Source organism: Hippoglossus stenolepis, chromosome 7, assembly GCF_022539355.2.
Source record: "Hippoglossus stenolepis isolate QCI-W04-F060 chromosome 7, HSTE1.2, whole genome shotgun sequence".
Taxonomy (NCBI): Eukaryota; Metazoa; Chordata; class Actinopteri; order Pleuronectiformes; family Pleuronectidae; genus Hippoglossus; species Hippoglossus stenolepis.
Window position 1 is genome coordinate 23,361,954 of NC_061489.1, and position 20,412 is coordinate 23,382,365.

At 43.4% G+C, this 20,412-nt stretch overlaps 1 protein-coding gene across 10 annotated transcripts in view; it reads left to right on the plus strand.

Moving 5' to 3' along the window:
- Window positions 1-20,412, plus strand: part of rapgef2b (Rap guanine nucleotide exchange factor 2b) — a 98,642-nt gene continuing 78,230 nt past the window's right edge. For 8 of the 10 annotated variants that reach the window (XM_047340684.1, XM_035160611.2, XM_035160612.2 and 5 more), the window contains exon 1: window positions 1-825. In XM_047340684.1, coding sequence (XP_047196640.1) covers window positions 757-825 — 69 coding nt within the window. In that variant the 5' untranslated portion in view covers window positions 1-756. The remainder of the gene's footprint in view (window positions 826-20,412) is intronic. The other 2 variants (XM_047340687.1, XM_047340688.1) reach the window with 1 other exon arrangement.

The following is a 20,412-nucleotide window of genomic DNA, read 5'->3' on the forward strand; positions in this document are numbered from 1 at the left end:
GGTGTCAGTCACCATGGTGGCGCACAACAGAGCGGAGCCGTGTTCACTTCCAGACCCGCCGAGGAGGGGGGAGAAAAAAAAAATGCTTCGATCATGACCGCTTCCCAGTGACTGTTTCCCCGGGCTCTGCCTCTCGACATGGACGCCAGCTCGCCGGTTGTAGCCGTTAGCCGCTAGCTCACAACCCCCCACTCCCCCCCTTGTGTGTTTTAATGTTTCGTTCCGACACGGTCTCTTTCTCTCTCTTTCCGTCGCCCCGCAGAAATGCTGAAGACACAGGGACAAGCTCCGGAGATCGTCCGCGCGAATGAAGGGACATTTTCCGCGTTGAGAGATTAGTTGGAAGCGGCTGTTTCCGTCGCGGTTTGTGTGTGTGTGTTTCTTTTTTATTAAATAAGAAGGGGGGTAAAAAGTAGTTTTTCCAGCGTCGGTGGGGACTTGTCGCTGGCTGCCGGTTCCGGCTCGGGGCAGCGGAAAGAGCAGCAGACACCACCCCCCCACCTCCTCCCCTCCACCCACCCCAGAGGAGACGGCTCGGCTCGGCTGTCTGGCTCCAGTCGTGGCCTGGCTCCGGGGGCAACTCCCAGCTCATCCGCTAGCTCATCCGGAGAATAACGCGACACGGCAGACAGAGAGAGAGAGAGAGCGGGGCAGCTCCTCCAGGTTATATCCGCATCCCTGGATACCCACCAACGCGCTCCCCTCCCCGGGATAAAGACGTTTCCAGGATCCTGCACACGACGTCTTTCCAAAACAATGGCGTCTTATGTGGATAACAGCTTTCGCCAGGCTGTGATGATGAACCCGGCGGAACGGACGCAACAGGTCAGAGGAGATTCACTCATTTCGGGGTCCCAACTGGTTTTAAATACATAAAATGTCACTTATGTGTTTTCTTTACCGGCAACACCCGCTGCTGGTGCTGCTGGAGGAGTCCCCCCCCCACCCCCCTGTGTGCAACTGTTGCCATTCGGATAGCAGCACGGCTACATCCCGCTTAAGCTCCGTATCAGCTCCGGATCATCGAGGCCACTTAACATAACAGGAGCTGCGGCCACGGTGGGACTCTGACCCTCCAGCCCGGAGTCCCGGTCCCGGTCCTGCTCTTTGCACATGTTGGGGGGACTGTGCATGGGTTGTTTTTTGTGTGTGCAGGAGACTGGACTTTTTTGCATTCTGCATAGATGGCACGTAAAGTAAAGTTGCAGGGGGATGTTCGCATCAGAGGCTCAGACTAATCCTAAATTAGCCAGTAGCTCATACTAGCCCCACACAGCAGACAGATACAGGAGATTCACTTTGTATTCAGACGTGCACATCACACACACAAGTGCACAGTAGAAAGAAGAAACTACAGAGCATCCAGCTCATGGGTGTAATTCAAAATGCTGGAGTAAACAGTGAAATAATTGTGGTGCAATCTTGCAAAAACATTGATTCGGCAATTTATCACCATCCTGAAATACGATTATCGATATGTTGGCACCAAATATCGATATTTACTTATATATAATGGGACAGTGTTTAGTTTAATAAAGACATAAAGGTAATGATGTGTGATCTACTGAGCAGCCACATGGTTTTCATAGTTCTGCCATACAAGCCAGTAGCCTGTCAGATTCACCTTTAACCTCAGATTCGACCTGTATCGTTCATTACAAGGCCCAAAACACTTGATGACACTGAGGTGCACAACTGAAGATATGTCCCTAACATCCACCTGCTAACGTCTATTGGCAGTTGGCTAATTAAATTGTGCAGAACACCTTCAGACGTACAGGGGACATTCACCATCTTGTCCTATATTCTAAAATAAGATATTTGTATAGAGAGACTGGACTTTTGAGAGTTTGTGGTTTGACATTGAAAGGATGGCACACGTGGACATCGTTTCAGCTCCATCTGTGTCTGTGAAAAAGATTGCGTCGCAATATATATCGAGTATCGTGATGTTATTGTAATTGCGAGCCATGTTAATCACTTTTATTTGTGAAGCCCATCTTCACAAATCCCAATTTGTCTCATTGGGCTTCTGCAATTATACCCATCACCATTTATGATAGAGCAAGGCAGAATCTAATGATTATATGTTTTACATTTCTCTTCCTATTAATTACCATTGATCAAGTAGAGTTTTATTATTTGTTGCTGCAGATCGTTATTGTTTCTGCACTGTGCCACCCAAGCATCACTCTAGCTGGGTGTCTTCTGAACATGCAAATCCCGTGGGCTGTGGTTTTTGCCCTTGAGCCACAAGCACACCAGCACCCAGGCGTGTATGACCTCAGATATGATCAGCTTTGCTTCACAGATACACCCACTGAATCCAGTTTGTCTCCTGGGATTGTATTTAGTTTTTAATTCATTTGAGCGCTGCCTCCGCTGCACAGGGCTGCTGCTCGGTTGTACTGTAGCAGAGGCTTTACACACAATGGACAATCAATAGACCACCACTTAAACCAGTGGGCTGCAGTTAGTGGCACAGCCATCTGCCCGTTTGTCTGACATTGAGGAAACAATTATTGGTGTCACTGATGGCTTGTTAACTGCACTACATGAGGTCCGTGGACTTTACTGCCGGGTGCAAGGCGCAGGTGAGCGATGCCTTCACGGTCCAGGGGGGAGAAAGGTGGAGGTATAGATTTTGGCTCACACCAGTAGCAGAAATGTTCATGTAAGACAGGAGCAGGCAGAATAGTTTTATGTCCTGAGGCTTCAAGAATTGATTGTTTCCTGATTTATTTTGTATCATATCATACACAACAAAGAAATGTGTCACCTGTCTGTTGACAGTTTATTTCTGCTAATTGACGAATTAAGTTAATTATACGTTGCTTCTGTTGCTCGTGACATTTGATTGACCTTGAATTGCCAATCTTCAATTTCTACCTCAGAGGAAGAAGCAAGACAACACATAAACAAGTGAATTGTTTTTCATGAAACCTGGTGGAAGGATGCTGTGTGAGTCAGGGAAGAATAATTTACATTTTGGTGCAGATCGAGGAATCTTTTTTGACATTCTTTACCAAAACTTTCACCATTTTCGATGTGCATTATAAATGGAGCTTGATGGAAATAAATCTAGCCCATTTATGGAACTGATATCCTGAGTATGAGTGTGTAAAATTTACGGGGTATTTTCAGGAGGCAATAGTTTCAAGTAGTTTTCATGATATCGACCTTTTAAATGGTAACAAGAACTAGCTCTGCAGTGTTCCCTGCTGTGGGCGTGGAAGGGAGAATATGATTCAAAGCCGTCGTACTTCTGATATATAACGTGCTCCATCCTGCAAACACCTGAAAGAATTTACAGTTCGGCGTCTAAGCAGAGTCTGAATGCTGTTTTCTGAGAACGTCTGAACCTGCCAAGAGAAAATATTCCTAATAAGAAAGACCGAGGCTTGCATGAATTACGTCCCACTCGGTTTGATGGCTCTGGTCCTTCAACACTTGCAGCGTGACCTAGTGCTGAGTCAGTGAACAAACATTTCATTCAGCAGGTCTTTGAGAAGTAATGAAAGATGAATGCAGAGGCAAACTATGCCAGTTTCAACAATGACTAATTCTCAATGTGTAGGAATGGTTTCGTCATGGGGGGAAAAGTGTGATGTGATCACAGGACTTAGACGTCTATAAAAATTAGCCTGTGGTCATTCTATAGAACGTCCAGAAGCTATATGATCATAATTGAGAAGTCTTTTTTTGACATTAATCTTCATGGTTCTGAATCACATGTGACCCTGAGTCCCGGTTGCTCTTTTCGCTCTGTGTTTTTCTTTATAGCAGCACCTTCCCCAGTGTTCTTTTACCAAGCGTCCAGCGAATGTGGCGGCTGACACCGTTTATCCTAATGGTGTTGGCAGGGCCTCTCGGTCAGGATTAGCCAACGGTCAGAGGATCTGTCTTTATCGCTCAGGAACGGACCACAGTGGGATTTGACCCTCTGCCTCACCCTATTGTCACACGGCAGGTTAAATAACCGACCACTTGACAGCTATAGTGTTCGCACCAGGCTTTGTCAGTTCGCTTCTCTTTGGGCTGTTACTGGGAGGCCACTGGATTTTTGACAACGGACTGAGGAGGAGGAGGAGGAGGAGGAGGAGGAGGAGGAGGAGGCAGTCGGATACTAGAGGAAGGGGGATGACACAATTCTTCCAGAGAGCGAAGCTGCATATTTGCTGAAGTTGCGATAAGAATTAAGATTACATGACACGGCCGTTTGATCAGTAATTTCTTTTTTCAGTATTTGGGTGAAAAAATTACATCCCTTTGAATTTAACTGAAGTACTTCTCTGATATGTGGTGCGGTTCTCAGAAACATTGGACTAGAGGATTTTGAATTGGTGATTATTTTTGCCAACTGGCAGAGCAGCCTCACACTCAAGCTATTTTTAATATCATTTTTAATTCTGTTGTAGGGTGGACGTGGTGTTTTTATCTTACAGGAGCTTCTCTTCTATCGTCTCCTTTTAGAAATGTGTTTTTATTCACTTAAAAGCGACTGCAGCAGAACATAACAGAAAGAGGGTTATTGTCAGATGTGGAGATGACACAATGACAGTGAGTCTGCTTCAGAAGATGGGTTCTACTAGTATGGGTTATATTTAAGGACTCATGTGAAGCTGATACGGCATCTAAATTAAATTTGACTTATCAGAGATATGGAAATGATCTTGCAAGATATTATAGACTCTTTGATTCATATACACTGCCATGAAATGATCAAGTAGAAACTCTTCTTTTAATATGATTATAAATAACATACCGTGCATTTCCACTATGGTTTAAAAGATATGTTCTCGAGTAACCTGGGATGAACATTATTCATTTACAAATCCATCCATAACCAATTCTATTTGTATCATTAGTATATAAGTGAAAGTGCTTAAATGTTTTTTTATATTCGTCATAAGTTTTAGTAGATGGATAAGTTGGAACATTCCACACTGACCAGTTGCATGCTCAAGTCTTCAGTCTGCAATTAGCTCATAACTCAGAATAGTCGTGGCTGTGTATATGGGTATTGAGAATCACTTGTTTACGTTCTTGAACATTTAATGTCATTATTTTGGGCCTCAGAGGAATTGAACTAAACCAGACTCGACTGATTTGAAGTGCACGCTTTGCTGCAGCATCGCTCTCCTGAATCTACGGTGTCATACCGAGAGATACCAAACTCTGCCATGAGGAAATAAATAGTGAAATCACTTTCTGTGGTCTTACAGGAACAGGAACAGAAATCAACATGCACCTGGCCCCTCAGGGTGCACCGACGAATTCTTCTGCTTTCGCTCCTCTGTTTATTTCCAACTAGAGACTGGGCTCGGGAGAGAGAGACGTCTCTTCTCTCTTCAAGCCAGGTGGCAAAGCCAGAGGCCACAAACAACAGTCCTCCTCTGCCGTGACCCTGCTTTTTACAGCTTCATAGCTGGAGGGACAAGCTGCCTACTTTACATTGTTTCCACATATTCTTGACCTAATGAGGGGGATGAGCACCGGGCTGCAGTGTCTGTACGCAGACAAGGAACATTTAGAGGATATTTATAACCCTGAAGACTTGTCATGAATAAATAAGGTTTAGTATCTAGATAATTAGCTGGTCGCCAGCATAAGAAACCAACAATGAGGAGTTTAAAGCTCCTGCTAATACGAGAAGCAACTAAAATGTTAATATGTGAGTAGAATGAGCGTTGAACGTGTGCTATGTACAAAATAGAAGAGCTGGCATGCCAACATGGACATACCATTCCTGTGCCCTGTTATTTGTCTGTTATATAACAGACAAAGGCTGTTCCTCTTTATTAAAATATTTACTGAAGCATGACATTTAGTTTAATCCTTTAAAACCGGGCAGGATATTAGCAAAGACCCTCAGTTTATACTAGAACAAAAGTAATTACAGCATATAAATGTTGCAGAGCTCTTAATGCATTCAGCCATATTATTTTGAAGACGCAAATGGCTCGTGGGCATATGTATAGATACGTGTGTGTGTGTGATGCAAATTAAATTTTGCGTCGTACTCTTTTTTTTTTTATTTGAATAGTAGATAGAATAATTTCAGCCTATTCTCAATATTTATGCAACACATTTCGTTTAAAATCACTACATGAAAGATCCTATTACTTTATTGTATTGCAGGCAAACATTTAGAGCCCCAAACAGAGTAAAGTACAGCCGATGATCGACCTGTACAGGAAGCAGTGGCTACATGTTAAGTGACTGATGAGCACAAAGCTGCCTTGTCTCTCAGCATCCTGCTCAGTACAATCAGGAAGAGGAAAAGCGTCAGGATTTTGTTTGAACTCCGAGGCAGGAAGAATGTCTTAAAGCGAAACCCCTTTCCCCCCTGAAGCTGTTTTTATTTTCTGAAACTGGGTGTTGTTTTGCAGCCGTCTGCCTATTTTGGTCAGAAGCATGTGAACAACTATTTAAAACCCCACTCCTGGACTTCGGCTCAAGGAAGTTAACCTGGACTTCTGTCCTCTACTGCTGTCGTAATGGTGTCATTTTTCTCCGGCAGCACGGGTTTTCTAATTCTGCACAACTCCCATCCATCCTGTAAATTTAGGTGCCGCCTGCCCTCGGTGTTTGCTCGTGCTCGGCAGCGCTGTATCCCGGTAGAAATGATGTCACATGTTATTCTTGTGTTGAGAGTTGGAGGCTGAGCGCAGGCCGAAGTGGTTACACGCACACACAGCGGTCACGGTGACGTATTCCTCCCCACTTTAAATACAGGGGATCATTTCAAGGGAAGAAAAAAAAAACAAATGCTCCGACGTGCGTTGCCCACACACCAGTGCAGCTCCTGATTGGCTCGTTTGAACCGTGCTTTGAATTTCACATCAGTTTCTTTACTCATTAGATTGTGATGGCCATATAACAAAGTCCAGACTGGTGGTCAGTGGGCTTATAAAAGCTATTGATTATTGTATTAAAAGCATTGACTCTTCAGCGCGATGACTGCACAGGGAGCAGCTGATTAAAAGGGCTGATCTTAAACGTATAAATAATATCCTCACTGCAGGAAGATGGCTTTTATAGCAGGTTTTACAGTTTAATTGAACATGTGAAAGTCTGATATCATGGTTGACTATGAGCCAGAAAGCATTTGCATTCCAGATTTGTTCCTTACCGGAATACACCAGGATGTTTGTGCAGCCCTGTGCGCCTGTTACTCCCTAAAATCTAATAATGAAAAGGCCAATCCAGACTAGTTTGTGTTTGAACGCACCACTGAGACCGAAGTGAGGTAAACAAAGTGCGGCTTTCACCCCCATAAAGCATCATTTAGTACTCGTGAACCACAAAACCAAGCTAACGCTCCTTATCATGTGATAACAACATATCTACTTCTGTGATTGCACTTGTACTTTTTTGTTTACTCACGACGAAGGTAGGTGCATACAATCTTTTATAGATAAAGGTACAAACCCCAAGTGAGATTGCGTTTTGAGATGTTCCTCGTGAAAGTCTGATGTCAATTGCGTTCCAGCTGTAATAATATGCGAATTATTTACCTCTTTGCGATTAAGTTTCCTGCCTGATTGTTCTTCGACGACAGATCTGCAAGGATGTGGTACGAGGCTGCGAGGTCGTAATCTGTTCCACTGAGACGTCACACAACTTTTGTCTCTTGTGCAGCAGATAAAAGAACTGAATCAGCAGCTTGACTCAGATTTTAGTGGCGAGAGAAAATTAGTTTTAACTGAGTTTGAAGTAGATTCTTCCTCAGGAGGTGCACATGAAAAAAACACATTAATTTTGCTGAAGTTGCAAAAGTATCCTGTAATGTATCGGTGTTCCTTTTACAACAATAGAGGGTGAAAGTGTTTATCGAGAGGCTTCACGGAGGCTTCTCAGTTGCTTACTCTGCTCTTCTCCTCTTCTATACTTTCATTTTCTGATCTTTACTCTGACTTTCTCACTCCGGGTGATCTCAGACACATATTTGTTGCTTGGGGTTGCACATAACTTTTCCTATCACCATGCAGAACTTAAAAAAAGAACAAAAGCTTGCCTTGTGGCTGTGCAGATTGCTTGCTTTGGTCCATCACTATAATGCTGCGTTTGATTGTAAATCGCATTTTATCTGGTCAGATACGTCAGGGATTTTGCCTTCAGGGTCACGCTGTACATTTGTTGCATGTGAGTTACACAGATTCTGATGTCAAAGGCATGTTTCACTTCCCTGTGTTCACATTCCCAGAGATATTTTTAAAGCAAAGAAAAAACAGCACCCGAGTCAAGGCTGCAGAAATTCCACTGGCCCTCACAGCAGCAAGGCAACAGACATCATGCCACTGAGCGACCACAGTCTTTACATAACTTAGTCCGAGACCCACTTGGCTGCTTGGAGAGCTTAGAGAATAAACCATTCCTGACGTGCAATATTTACATGACCGCTATTGAGTTACGCTACTTGCTGAGGCTGTCATTAAAAGCTTCATTCCTAAACGGCAGCTTGGAAATTCCAGCGTTTGGAAAAAGTGACACCTACGTTTGAGAAAAGAGTGATAGCTGATTTTTGTAAAGCTCAGTAAGCAAAGCTTAAATCCTTGGCTGACATCAAATACCCCATCAAGAGCCACACTGTCTTTACGGGTTAAGATGAGCATTTTATGCCAGTGCTTGTGACGTCATAGATGTAAACAACTAACGCACTTCTTTGAGTGAGTTTGCTTTTTAGCCTCGCTCTGTATAATCTGCTGTATAATCCTCCCTCCTGGTGAACTGCTCAGACGTGACGTGGATCAGATGAAGAGCTGATTAATTTGCGTGATTAGAGATCTCTAAATCCGCGGGTTCACCATGCAGCTAATACTTGTTTACAGTGTTCGTAACAATGGCACTTAAATGTGGTTGCTATCGCACGAACAGGATCAGGTCCAGGGCAACATTTTTGGCAGCGCTGCAAATTTATAATGCTGTTGTCCTTGGAGATTTTAATTTGGAGATTAATGTGTGAGCGGGGCAACGTGTACTTACAGCTGTTTCAGTGTAATTTGTTTTCTCAATCCTGAACAATTGAGAGTGAAAGAGGGTGAAATGAATGCTTTAACATTTCCAATTGCGTAGGTAGAACTTAAAGATTTTCTCTGACACGCTTCTTAGCACGAGGCCGATCAGGCAGTAAAGCATATTCTTGTTTAATTAAATTCATTGCACAGAACCTTTCACTACCACAAGTGTTGTTTTTCAACCGTAGGAAAAAAAGACATTGGCACCTTATTGGCATCCTACCAGTCAGCTGTGGAAGCATAGGCAGCTTCATTAGCATTAAGGCTCCACAGGATGTACTTTTAGTAGGAACCAGAACCTGTTTCATTAACACTGTGTCCGCATTGCAGTCCTCACCTGCTTCATTTTAGGGTTTCAAATATTTATCAGCTTCCCTCCATTGTTCCTTTGTTTGAGCATCTTCCTCACTACAATCTCTTTTAGGAGTTTGTTTAACTACATAATTCAGACCCTATAATGTGGGTTTTATGATATGAACATTTTTATTCAATAGATTTGACGTGCAGTACTGACAACTGAAATTTTTTTGTATTATGCTCTGCCCTTATCAAGACCATTTTCCACACATTATATGCTATTACTCTTAAAGAATGTGAGGTAAAATAACTACGTATGGGTGTAAATTTGTTCAAGGGAAATTTGCCAAATAATCTGAGTTGAATAAAAGGACACATGAGTGATCCGTGCATGTGTTGCAACCGCAAACTAATACCTTTTCCCTTCTTACTCTTATTGCATAAGTGGAGGGAGGTACAGGAAAGTCAGGGCAGAGATAAGGGAGGACATGAAGCAGGAGGGCTCTCAGAAGAGCCAGAGTTCAGGCCACTGCGGCAAAGACTTGGCTTTAATGCTATGCACTTTACCAGGTGAAGCACTGGGGCACCGTGATCACCCCGGGTCGAAATTCACACTGCACATTGCAAGCATTGGGCTAGAGCCACTCTCAAAGCCAAAAACAATGAAGCAGTACAGTAAGTCCACCAGCCAACATTGTGTGTCTGTATGCAAAGGAAATCCCTCCCTTTCTAGTGTAAACAAATGCATGCTGCAGTGTAGGCGAGGACCAGGAAGAGTGTAAAGGGAAAGTGTGTGAAGGAAGCAGATTCGAGTCCAGAGAAAGACCTTTTTTCATCACATCACTCAACCAGGACTTCTTTGACCCGATGGCTAATTTTACATTCTTCTATAAAAACCCTCCAGCCGGTGTTTAGCTCAAATGTCAAGTCATTACACATTTGCTGTGTGTGCATTGGATCCTAATGTGTCCTGTCATGTCTCATTCAAACTGCGGTTTATTAACAGCTGCACTGCTGGTAGGCAGGTGATTACTTGCCATGTGAGCTAAAAGAGGTGATTCATTACTATGCTAGCATGAGCAACAACAGCTGTGCTAATGGATGATGTTGTCAGGAGGGAAAACTGCGATAGAAGCGGTCCTCGAGTCCGGCCAGCAGGAATACGAGGGGCAGTGGACGACCTAATAAAGAACGCTGAGAGGAAAAGGAGGGAAAAAGCCTCGTCACAACATTGTTTTCCCCATTTAGAAATCAGCGATTAGGACTGCAGTTGTTCCACTTCCTGTGTGCAGTGGAGCGGATTGGTGTAAGATATCTGTCTTGTTGAAACCTTATCTTTGTAATTGGTCCCTGGGGGTTTGTCTAACCTGTGGTTGGTCACGTTTCCAACTCTGCAGCCCTCCGTTCCCTCTGTTGCCCGTCAGGGAAAATGTCCGTTCATTACCAAGGTTTCAAACGTAAACTGATTCTCACTGGAAGGTTTGACAGTCTCTCGCTGCCTCCTGCTTTTTTGACAGAAGGGGATGATTATTTTAGCTTTCCTGAAATTAACCGCATTCTCTTTCCAGTGGCTCCAGATCGCTTGGGTGCCAGTCGAGAGATTATCAGGACCAGTGAGCTTCAATGTGCCCAGATTAATTTTAAAATATAGGATTTGTCCTCTGGAACAAGTTTGTGGAAAGACATTTACTGCCGTGATGCAACATTCCCCTCGTAGAGCGAATGACATTGATTTTACTCTGCTGACATTGTGGTGTGTTTTTCTTGCAGTCTAACAGCAATCATTTTTTCTCTAAATTGTGCAGCGTCAGTTGCATCCAAGCATTATTTATGAAACGGCATTAGCTCATCTCCACCTCGGACCTTGACCGGGCTAATTGACACTTGCCTTGGCTGACCTCAAACAGCCGTCCACTACCAGACGTTTTCCCATATGGCCCTATATTTTCTTTGCACTTAAACCTCTCCTGCTGAGACCAAACCCTTTTCATTAATCACTCTTCCCATTACTAGCGTACAGATCTCCTTATGTGTCATGCAGCAAAGGGCGAGCATCAAAAATAGGCTTACATAACGCCAAATTAGCAGTTTGCTTGGGAAACTTAATGCTTGTACAATCCTCTTAGGGCAGCATTTGCTTATTTTGTAATTTGGTTACAGTTCCTCTGTTCTGGTTGTGAGCAGAGATTCACAGGAAAAAAAGGCTGCACACCGCACTCTGCACGGGAAGTAGTGTTGAGCAAAGAGGCTTTAGTCTGAAATGTACAAGACGACACAATGGGCACCCATCAATCACAGTAACAAAGGAGGCTCAAGGCATCGGTCAGAGTGACAGGCGGCTTATGGCTCTGCGAGTATTTACTGTGAAACCTCTTGTCCAAACATACATCAGCAGTTGTGAAGCGCTGTGAATGACTGGTTTAGTACAGTCAATCTGAAGAGATGACTGTGATTGCAAACTGATCGTATCAAGAGTATATTTAATGCTGTTTTGTTGTGCAAGGTGAGATGAAGTATGTGACTCACGCTGGGACAATGTTCTCATGCGTTGCTGAAGTTGCTCTGCTCGCCTGCGTAGGTCCGACTGCTGCAGGCTGTGTTATTGCTGCGTTAAATGAAGACTGTATTTGATTATAATTGGAGGGAAGGATGCCGTCCATTCAGGAAGGCTTCCCTATATGCACTTTGAATCCGCCAGCAAGTGAGGTGCGCACCCAACACAATGACTCCCTGTTACAACCAGCTTCTGCTTGTCAAAAACACTTAAAATCACACCAATTATATTGTCGCTACCAACTGCATTTGTGAACATGCCAAGTCGTCTTAAACAAAGGCTTGTATTTATAGCTCATTGCCACATAAGTTACCGGCCAACACAAGGCTTAATTTGATTGAACGGTAAGGTGGAAAATAAGATAAGAGAACCAAGATAACCACATAACGCTAACTGAGCTGACTAACGACATAAATTGGAGCATTTACAGTGTAAAAATGTAATTACCAGTGTTTCAGCTTTGTGATGATGCATTTTTAAGGTTCAAATTGTTTCTCTATCTATTTAAAATTACCGTACATGCAATAATATGCAACAACATTAAGTGAAAAATAATAACTAAAAAGAAGATGAGATCTGTAGTACATGTGAAAAGATCTATTCAGTGATTTCCATTAGTTTCAGGGATGCAAAGGAAAGGGAAAACATTAACTTGTGACTGAAGTCCTGAAAGACCACAATGGTTGGCCATGTTTCTTTTGTAAAACATCCTCAGGATATAGCCTGGAATCCCCGTCCATCCAGAGCTCCGGCCTATTTTAGTCTGAGTGAAGTGAAAGGCCCTGGGTGGGATCATAACGCAACTCTGTAAACAGGAAGCTTCTATTCAAGACTACAGGCGAGCTGGGCGCGCCGATGTGGTGCAGAGAAGTACTGTAATCGAGAGCAGTGCACCTTGAATCCTTAGCAGGGCTTAAAGAACTGACTGTGGAAGCAGGGATCATCTTGTAGATGGTTGCATGACTTCCACACAGGAGACATAGTTGGCCTTACACGGATAAGTGGCTGTCACAGCACCAATCTCTCTTTGTCCTGGCAGCTCGCCAGATACTTCATCAGCTCACATAAGTGTTTTGAGCTTTATTTACCCCCTTGACCTCAGTCACACCATTGTCATTGTCTCCTTTGCGATGAAGATTTACAGTGCGACATTCACAACCTTTTGAGATAAAAAAGGTGAGGAGTCACACCTTACACAGGCAGGCGCTAGACCCCCGCTCCATTGTGATGACAAACCATGAAAGGGCATAGATGACACTGTTGTCTAGCTTCTAACAAAAGGCAACGCCGCTGGCTCGCTCCCAGCCCAGAGGGAACACGCTGTTCTAGTCCTGCAGCCCAGAGACCCTCTGGAAACTCTCCAAACATGAGACCACTGGCACTGCCAAGGTTGCATTCAAAATTAATTTAGGAATTTAGTGCAACCGATTGAAAACAGTAAGTCACATTTATTTAAGTATTTAGTATCATGCATGCACGCTTTCCTTTATATGTCTCTTATGGGTTTGGGTTGATTTTGTTTTGAGCCATGTTTCAGTATTTCATTTTTTTGTGGCATTTGCCATGTACTTGTACAAATGACAATTTGATTTTCAGTAATTAGTACATACAAAGTAAGTATTGGTAGTATTTGGATAACTTTCGTCCTTTTAATTCAAAAAGGTACTCAAAATATAAATTAATCAACAACTCAAGACAGAATAGCCACACATCTTTTTAATGTCCTTTCTCTCGTTTTCAAGTGATACAAAAACACGCAACCCCTTTTTCTCTATGCTGCAACATCATCTGCAATGTATGCTCCTTAACAACAGTATGTAAGATTTTATTTGAGATTTCTCACAAAGAAACAACAAACTATAATGTCCCCCTGGTGACCAGGGTGTGTTTGTAGCCTTCAGGGCCCCCAAAAAAGAGAAATCTGGCTCGTTTGAAAGTAGTCCTCGTAGTGAAAGAGTTTCTCCGGGTTGTTCCCTAGCAACCAGCAGCGAGAGAAGCATTGTAATGCTGGAATTACTTCATGCAGACGGCCATAGCAGAAAGCCGCAGAGATTTAAAAGATTGATTATTGAATTCCATAACTATTTCAAATGCAGCAGCGGGGGGGGAGGTTTGGGATTAATGGCTCCGCGTTCTAGAAAATAGACCAAATGGATGCAGTCACAGCAAAGTATTGAACCCAGGCTGGTGGGGAATTATGTTATTTTTCTCCCATTGTTGAACTCTGGGGGAATTCATTAGTAACTCTCCTCCTGCCTTTGGCTTCTATTTGTGTCAAGTTAATTGGACAGAAGAAAGGAGGGGGAGGCTGGAACTGGGGCGTTTTTGGATCATTTAGGCCACCAAGAAAGCCATTTGCCCTGGAAAGATTAAAGCACATCCCCATCCCAGTTTATCCCCCATGCCCCTTCTCCCCTTGCCGTTCGCTTTGAGCTCTCATGAATTGATCTTTATATGATGTTGCGTAACTTTGTGATGATTGCGCGGCTCCTCTTTGAGGCCTTTGTTTGAGCGAGATGGAGCGGGTTTCATTTGGCCGGACAGTTGGCTTTGTTCCCGGGCGCAGACCTGCTATGATGAGGTTCAGTGACGGAGCTGAGAGATCCCTTTGTGTCCGGTATCGGTCAGAGTCCACCGTTGAGTCCACATTGCGCCATTGTTATGGTTTGGGCTGCATATTTATTTGACTTAAATGCAGTGATGAAGAAAAAACAACAAATGTTTACGTGTGAGGATCAGATTCATATATCAGTTTCATATTTCAGCTCGAAAGAAAGAACATTTATGATTATTAAATTGTAGCTCTGCATATTGTATACAACTTTCACAGTCATGTTAATCTGTTTGAACTTCATTGTTTCACACTAAACTGAAATCTCAACACAGGATTTATTGATGTTATTAATTAGACCCACAGTAAACACATGCAGTGTGTGCTGGGCTTACATTTCCCTACAGTGGTTCAGTCTGAATGAGGCGGTGAGAGTAGTGGTCAGGGCCCAACGCTACGGTCACACACTGTGTCAAGAGGCTGGAGATTGGATGTTGTTGTTTGCTCATGTTGAGTAAACACCGGCGACAAAGACTGTCCCGGTTTCAGTGTAAAATCTGGACTTGTGGTCGGACCAAATTGAGTAAAAATAACAAACACTGTGATTGAGTCAAATGTAGAAAGTGTTGAACCCTCTGGAGGGAGGAAGTCTTGTCAACATATTAAGTTACTTAAAGCAGCTGGAGTGAAACAGGTTCTTACATGATGACTTCCTGTTTTTGTGATACAAGGATGGAAACGTGAAGAAAAGAAACTCAATCTGAACTTCTCACCTCAGGATTTCCTGAAGGTGGAGCCTACACAGCAACATTTAGTTTTTTTTTAAGAAACAGTCTCACAAAGTCATGCATCCAGCATTGTCTTGCAAAAATAATGGAGGCAAACGCGTCTGTTTAACTTTGCTCTCCTCATCTAACACTGTGTGTGTGTGATGCTGTTGATAGCTTTGACTTCTTGCCCTGTGTGACGGTACCCTGGTATCATGGAGGTGCGGCTGAGTCAGAAAATATCATTCAGTGCTAATTAGACCGAGCTGTGAGATCCTGTATCAGTGTCACTTGACTAATTCCGTGTGGATAATAGTGAACCAGAACCAGACTGGTGCAGGGCAGTTCATTCTTACTCATAGGTCAGCTTAGCTCGTTCGTACCCTCGAGGACAACAGTGCAGTAAAGTGTCATCACAGTGCTCACTGCAGATTCTGAATTAATAATCAGCTTAGCTGCCCTTCCTCTCTTTGTGCAGTCCTTTGTTTAAATCATACTGATGTTGGTTAGTAAATTAATTTAAACGGTATACTTGGCTTGTGGTGTGAACAATGCAGCGCCTCTTTAATGCTGACCAGAGGCTACTTCCACATTTTCCTCATAAATTATTTTCTTCATCACAGAGCAACTCTTCACCTCAGGATTTAGATTGCATTATTTTCTGTTCCTCTGGATTTTAATTAGTTATGTTGGCATTTTTCCATGATCAGTGATAAAATATCAGTTTCTTAATTGCCACACATGAGTCTCAGTTGGATGGTTTGTTAATTATTGAGACTTTTTTTTTTAGACTCCACTGTTATTCAGAAGGATCATACAGCTGTGTCGGCAACACTACCTTTCCAGTTCGCTGATTCTGGTTTAATTGGTGTTTTGCTTAAAGTAGTTATAACAACATCATCATGAAACATCCTGCAATTTTTTCCCTGAAGGTTGTTTTTTGTTTTTAGCTTGTGCTGGTTCGCTGTAATGCAGCAGTCAGAGTGGGATGTGAGCTGCAGCATTAAATTGCTCTCAACTGCTCTCAACACATTTTTTTAGACTGTTAACATATGAAAATGTCTGGACCTTATTTTCCAGACATTGTCCACAGTTTGAACTTTTAGATTTGAAGAAGGCAGCAGGAGATAATCCAGGTTAAACACATTCATAACAACAGGAACATTCCTGTTAAATTCAGGCGAGGGGCGGCAGAACGTAACGTATAGATTCTGCTGCAGAAATCACATGTCTTTTATTCACATTTGTTGCGTATTAGGGACATCATCAACAGGCCAAAGTTCTGGAAAACGTCTGCAACAACTGACCCAGACATTTGCATTCTCGTATACAGGCCCTCTGGAAAATTTCAGGAAAAGATCTGGGTCTGTCTGAAAGCAGCTTGAGATGTTCGACATTCTGCAATGATACTCAGGCTGATTCTCTGTAAAAAAAAACACAAGCTTTATCCTCAGAAGAGGTCACGAGCCCTGGCTGCACATTTCCATCTTTCAAAGTGACGGGACATTTGAACTCACGTCCAACCCAACATCTGTGTCAGATGGTTACAGCCCTGATCAAAGCAGATGGGTCGGGGAGGTCAGTGAACCCTTAGCATTCGTCTCGACATTCTTACAGCCAAGACAAATTGTTGGCTTTCTATGAAACATGCACACGTTTTATCTTTTAGTGAACATCTTCTTCCAAGAAAACTACCACCACTGTGACTATCTGCACCTACTTGTGCACTCCGGCACGGACCTAATTTGCATGCCTCAAGGGATGGAGGGCATTTTTCGTTCTTGATGGTTTTACACCGGCAGGCGGCTCAAGTAGGTGCTGCTAAGCTCATTCACATGCCTCCATGATTCCTGTTCCAGCCAGTCGCCGTGTCCGCCAGCTGCCTTAACCACGGTGGGAAACAAACAGCAGCTCCCGAGTGCTTTTAAATCTCGTCTTCAACTGCAAAGTTGTCCTGCTCCTCAAGCCACTTCAGCCACCGACCATCATTCACAGTTTTAATTTATTCATTAAGTTCCATCAGGCCGGTGTAAAAAGTGAAATGCGAAGTGATGCGTCGAACGCCTTCCTGTAGACAAAGAGGATGTCTATTTTCTTCCTAAGCATGTCTGAGCAGGTGGCAAGTAGAAGTGTAACTGTTTGTCTGCTGCTTAATTCAGCATCCGAGGCCAGAGAGGAGGACGGAAAGGGCCATGTGCTGTGCTAGCTTAACCCGTTGAGTTAACACCAAGCGCTTAAGGAGGACTGTTAATTAGCTTTGTGTAGTATGTGCCAGCTTCATTCAGGTGGCACATGGTTTTAATGCCGTCCCAGTAGCAGTTCTCTAGAAATGTTTATTTTTTTAGTTCTCCGGAAGGATTTGCTCCATCGAATAGTTTTTTTTTCTTTCTCTTGAGGCAACGAGTGCAGTGCTTTAGTAATGAACTCTACTGTGAGTGACTCCCTTTGTTATAGTCACATGCTGCGTCTATGAAAAAAACAGACTTTCGACCTCGACGTTTGGCCAAAACAGCCACAGATCGCAGCGTAGCGTCGCTCGTCACCGTGTGACCTTGTTGTAGCCCACAAAGCCTCCACCTGCTCTCTCACACAGGCTAATGGATAAAAATACCCAGCAGATCTCACACTCTCTGTCAATAGAGATTCAAGGACAGCTGCCGGCCACCCTGTTAACACGGGGGAATGTACAAACAAAGGCAAGGGAATACACACATGCACTCGCACGTATTAACACAGAGATGGACCGTGCATGCGGCAGCACAGGCCGGAGCATCGTACCGCTGCCCCCGAGGTGTGTGATGAACGTGCACATTTTGGGATAAACTGCCACCGCTGCTGTTTTGGCTGCTTCAGGGGGGCGGTCCTCCTCAGTCCCACTTGGCACACTGACACAGACATGCTGCGGCGTTTGTGCTGACCAGACAATATAATGCAATATATTGCCATTAGCAGATACTGCATCGTAGGCAACATGACCTTTCCAACCTCCAACACTGGCCGTCTGACTCCCAGTGGTCTGTTTACCTTGTTACGCCTGCTACAGGCTGTTTATCTCCTCACACAGCAGCTCTGTCTCCCTCACTACGCTCCAACACCGACTTTAAATAGTTATTCGGGCTCTGACGCCGACATATGCTTTTGATTAGGCAGCAAAACGTCGATGAGTGTGACATTTCATGTCATGCCAGGCCGCGTTAAAGTCCAGTCTGAAGAATTTAAAAAATGCATTGAAGCCGACTTTGTGCTCTTTTCACTGGAAATGGCCTTTTACAGTTTTACTAATGAACCCCAGTAACAATATGTTTTGATGTGCTGTCGTCTGAATTAGAGTCACAACTAATTATTATTTACATTGTTGATTTTTCATTATTTAGTCATATAAAATGTCAAAATAATAGTTTACATTTACCTATAAAATCTCATAAGTAAAAGAAGAACAATAAATCCTCACATCTGCAAAGGTGTAGCCTGCATTTTTGCTTGAAAAATGTGTAAACACATAGGACACAAGGACCAAAATGCAAAGTTGTATTTTTAAAGTCGGGCTTTATCATTTTCTACCATTAGTTTGTTGGCAACTGCTACAAATTGTGAGCACAGTAAAACTTGCAATGTCACACAAATGAAAGAAACTCAATTCAAATTTGTATTAGTATCTTTTAAAGTTTCATTAGTTGGTCGACACATTTAATTTAATTTTCTCAACATTTGATGGGACAAAAATGCACTCAGCTATTTAGATATAATCAGAAATAGCATTTACTTGCAGCCCTGGTATATTTTAAGACTGGTATCATTCCAGCAGAACCTCACATGCACAGTAACACTCGACCCAGATGGCCCCTCCACTTGGTATTCTATATAGCACCTTCCATAGGTTAGTGAGCAGTAGGGGGTTGGAAGCAGGACTCCTTAGGCCGTGTGTGTGTGTGTGTGTGTGTGTGTGTGTGTGTGTGTGTGTGTGTGTGTGTGTGTGTGTGTGTGTGTGTGTGTGTGTGTGTGTGTGTGTGTGTGTGTGTGTGTGTGTGTGTGTGTGTGTGTGTGTGTGTGTGTGTCGGTGGTGTGGACACCGAGACATTATCTAGCCAGTGTCATCTGAGGAATGCAAGCCTCTCCCCAGCCCGACACACAAGACGGCCCCTCCGCTGTCACGGTAACAGGATCCAGGAATACCAGCACATCTCTGAATGAGGGGTCGTTGGCACAGAAAGGCAAACCTGGAAAAAGGTCACAACTTCAAAAGAATGCTGTGTATCATGAGGGGGTGTGTGGGCTGCACAGAATTGTTGAATGAATGTAGGAAATGCTGAATATAAACATTTCCGAATGACAGGAGGCTACTTTTTTTAAATAGAAAGACATTTTTGGCATTATTATTATGACTTAAATATCTATTATATTTCCATTTATGTCAACCTAACCTAAGAGGTTTTGCGTACCTAGTTGTACGCTTCCAACCTTGAATCAGCCGCACACAAGTTCAGAGGGTGAAGGTACGGAGTGACAAGCTCACCCCGCAGTGACAAGTGAGCAATTGTTGTAAAACTAGGTCGTCCTCACCCCCAAGTCGCGGGGGATTAATTTGTGCTCTTTGCAGCTATTTTCTGAAACAGAATGACAACAGATCCTCCCAGCGCAAAGTGCCGTGATTAGAACGGCCATTCCTTCTTTGACTGCCAAGGGATCAAGGTCGTAAGCATCTTAGACCTGGATGGTGTAATGAGCCGACTGGTAGAAAGATGCAGCCTCCTGCGAACGAGAAACTGCGACAGTACAATGTTCCAGTTTGAATGTGATTTTTTTTTTTTTTTTTTTTTTTGGATTAGCGAGTCAAGTTTCGTTCTGAAGTTTTGTGCACTTTGTCAGCTCTTTCCTGTTCCCTCGTCATGTTCGGATTTCGTTCCAGACCAAAGAAAAGTTCTCAAACTCTGAAGGATCCAAGATGTAGCTGATGACAGAGTGTGTGTCTGTGTCATGTTCTGTAGCTCAAAGGGCTGTTGGGGTATGAAGGGTGTCCCTGTGGTGCTCCTCGGTTTGTGAATCCAACTAGTTGAGTAAGAAAATCTGACTTTAATGTAAAGGCAAGTAAAGATGGTTGCCTTTGGGTTGTGGGCAATATCTCTGCATCACGTACTTCAGCACCCCCGATTTCTCAAACCTTGCTCAACACGTTCTGTGGTTGGTCTGATTTGAACAGATCTGAATTTGGTCCAGGCCTGCTCC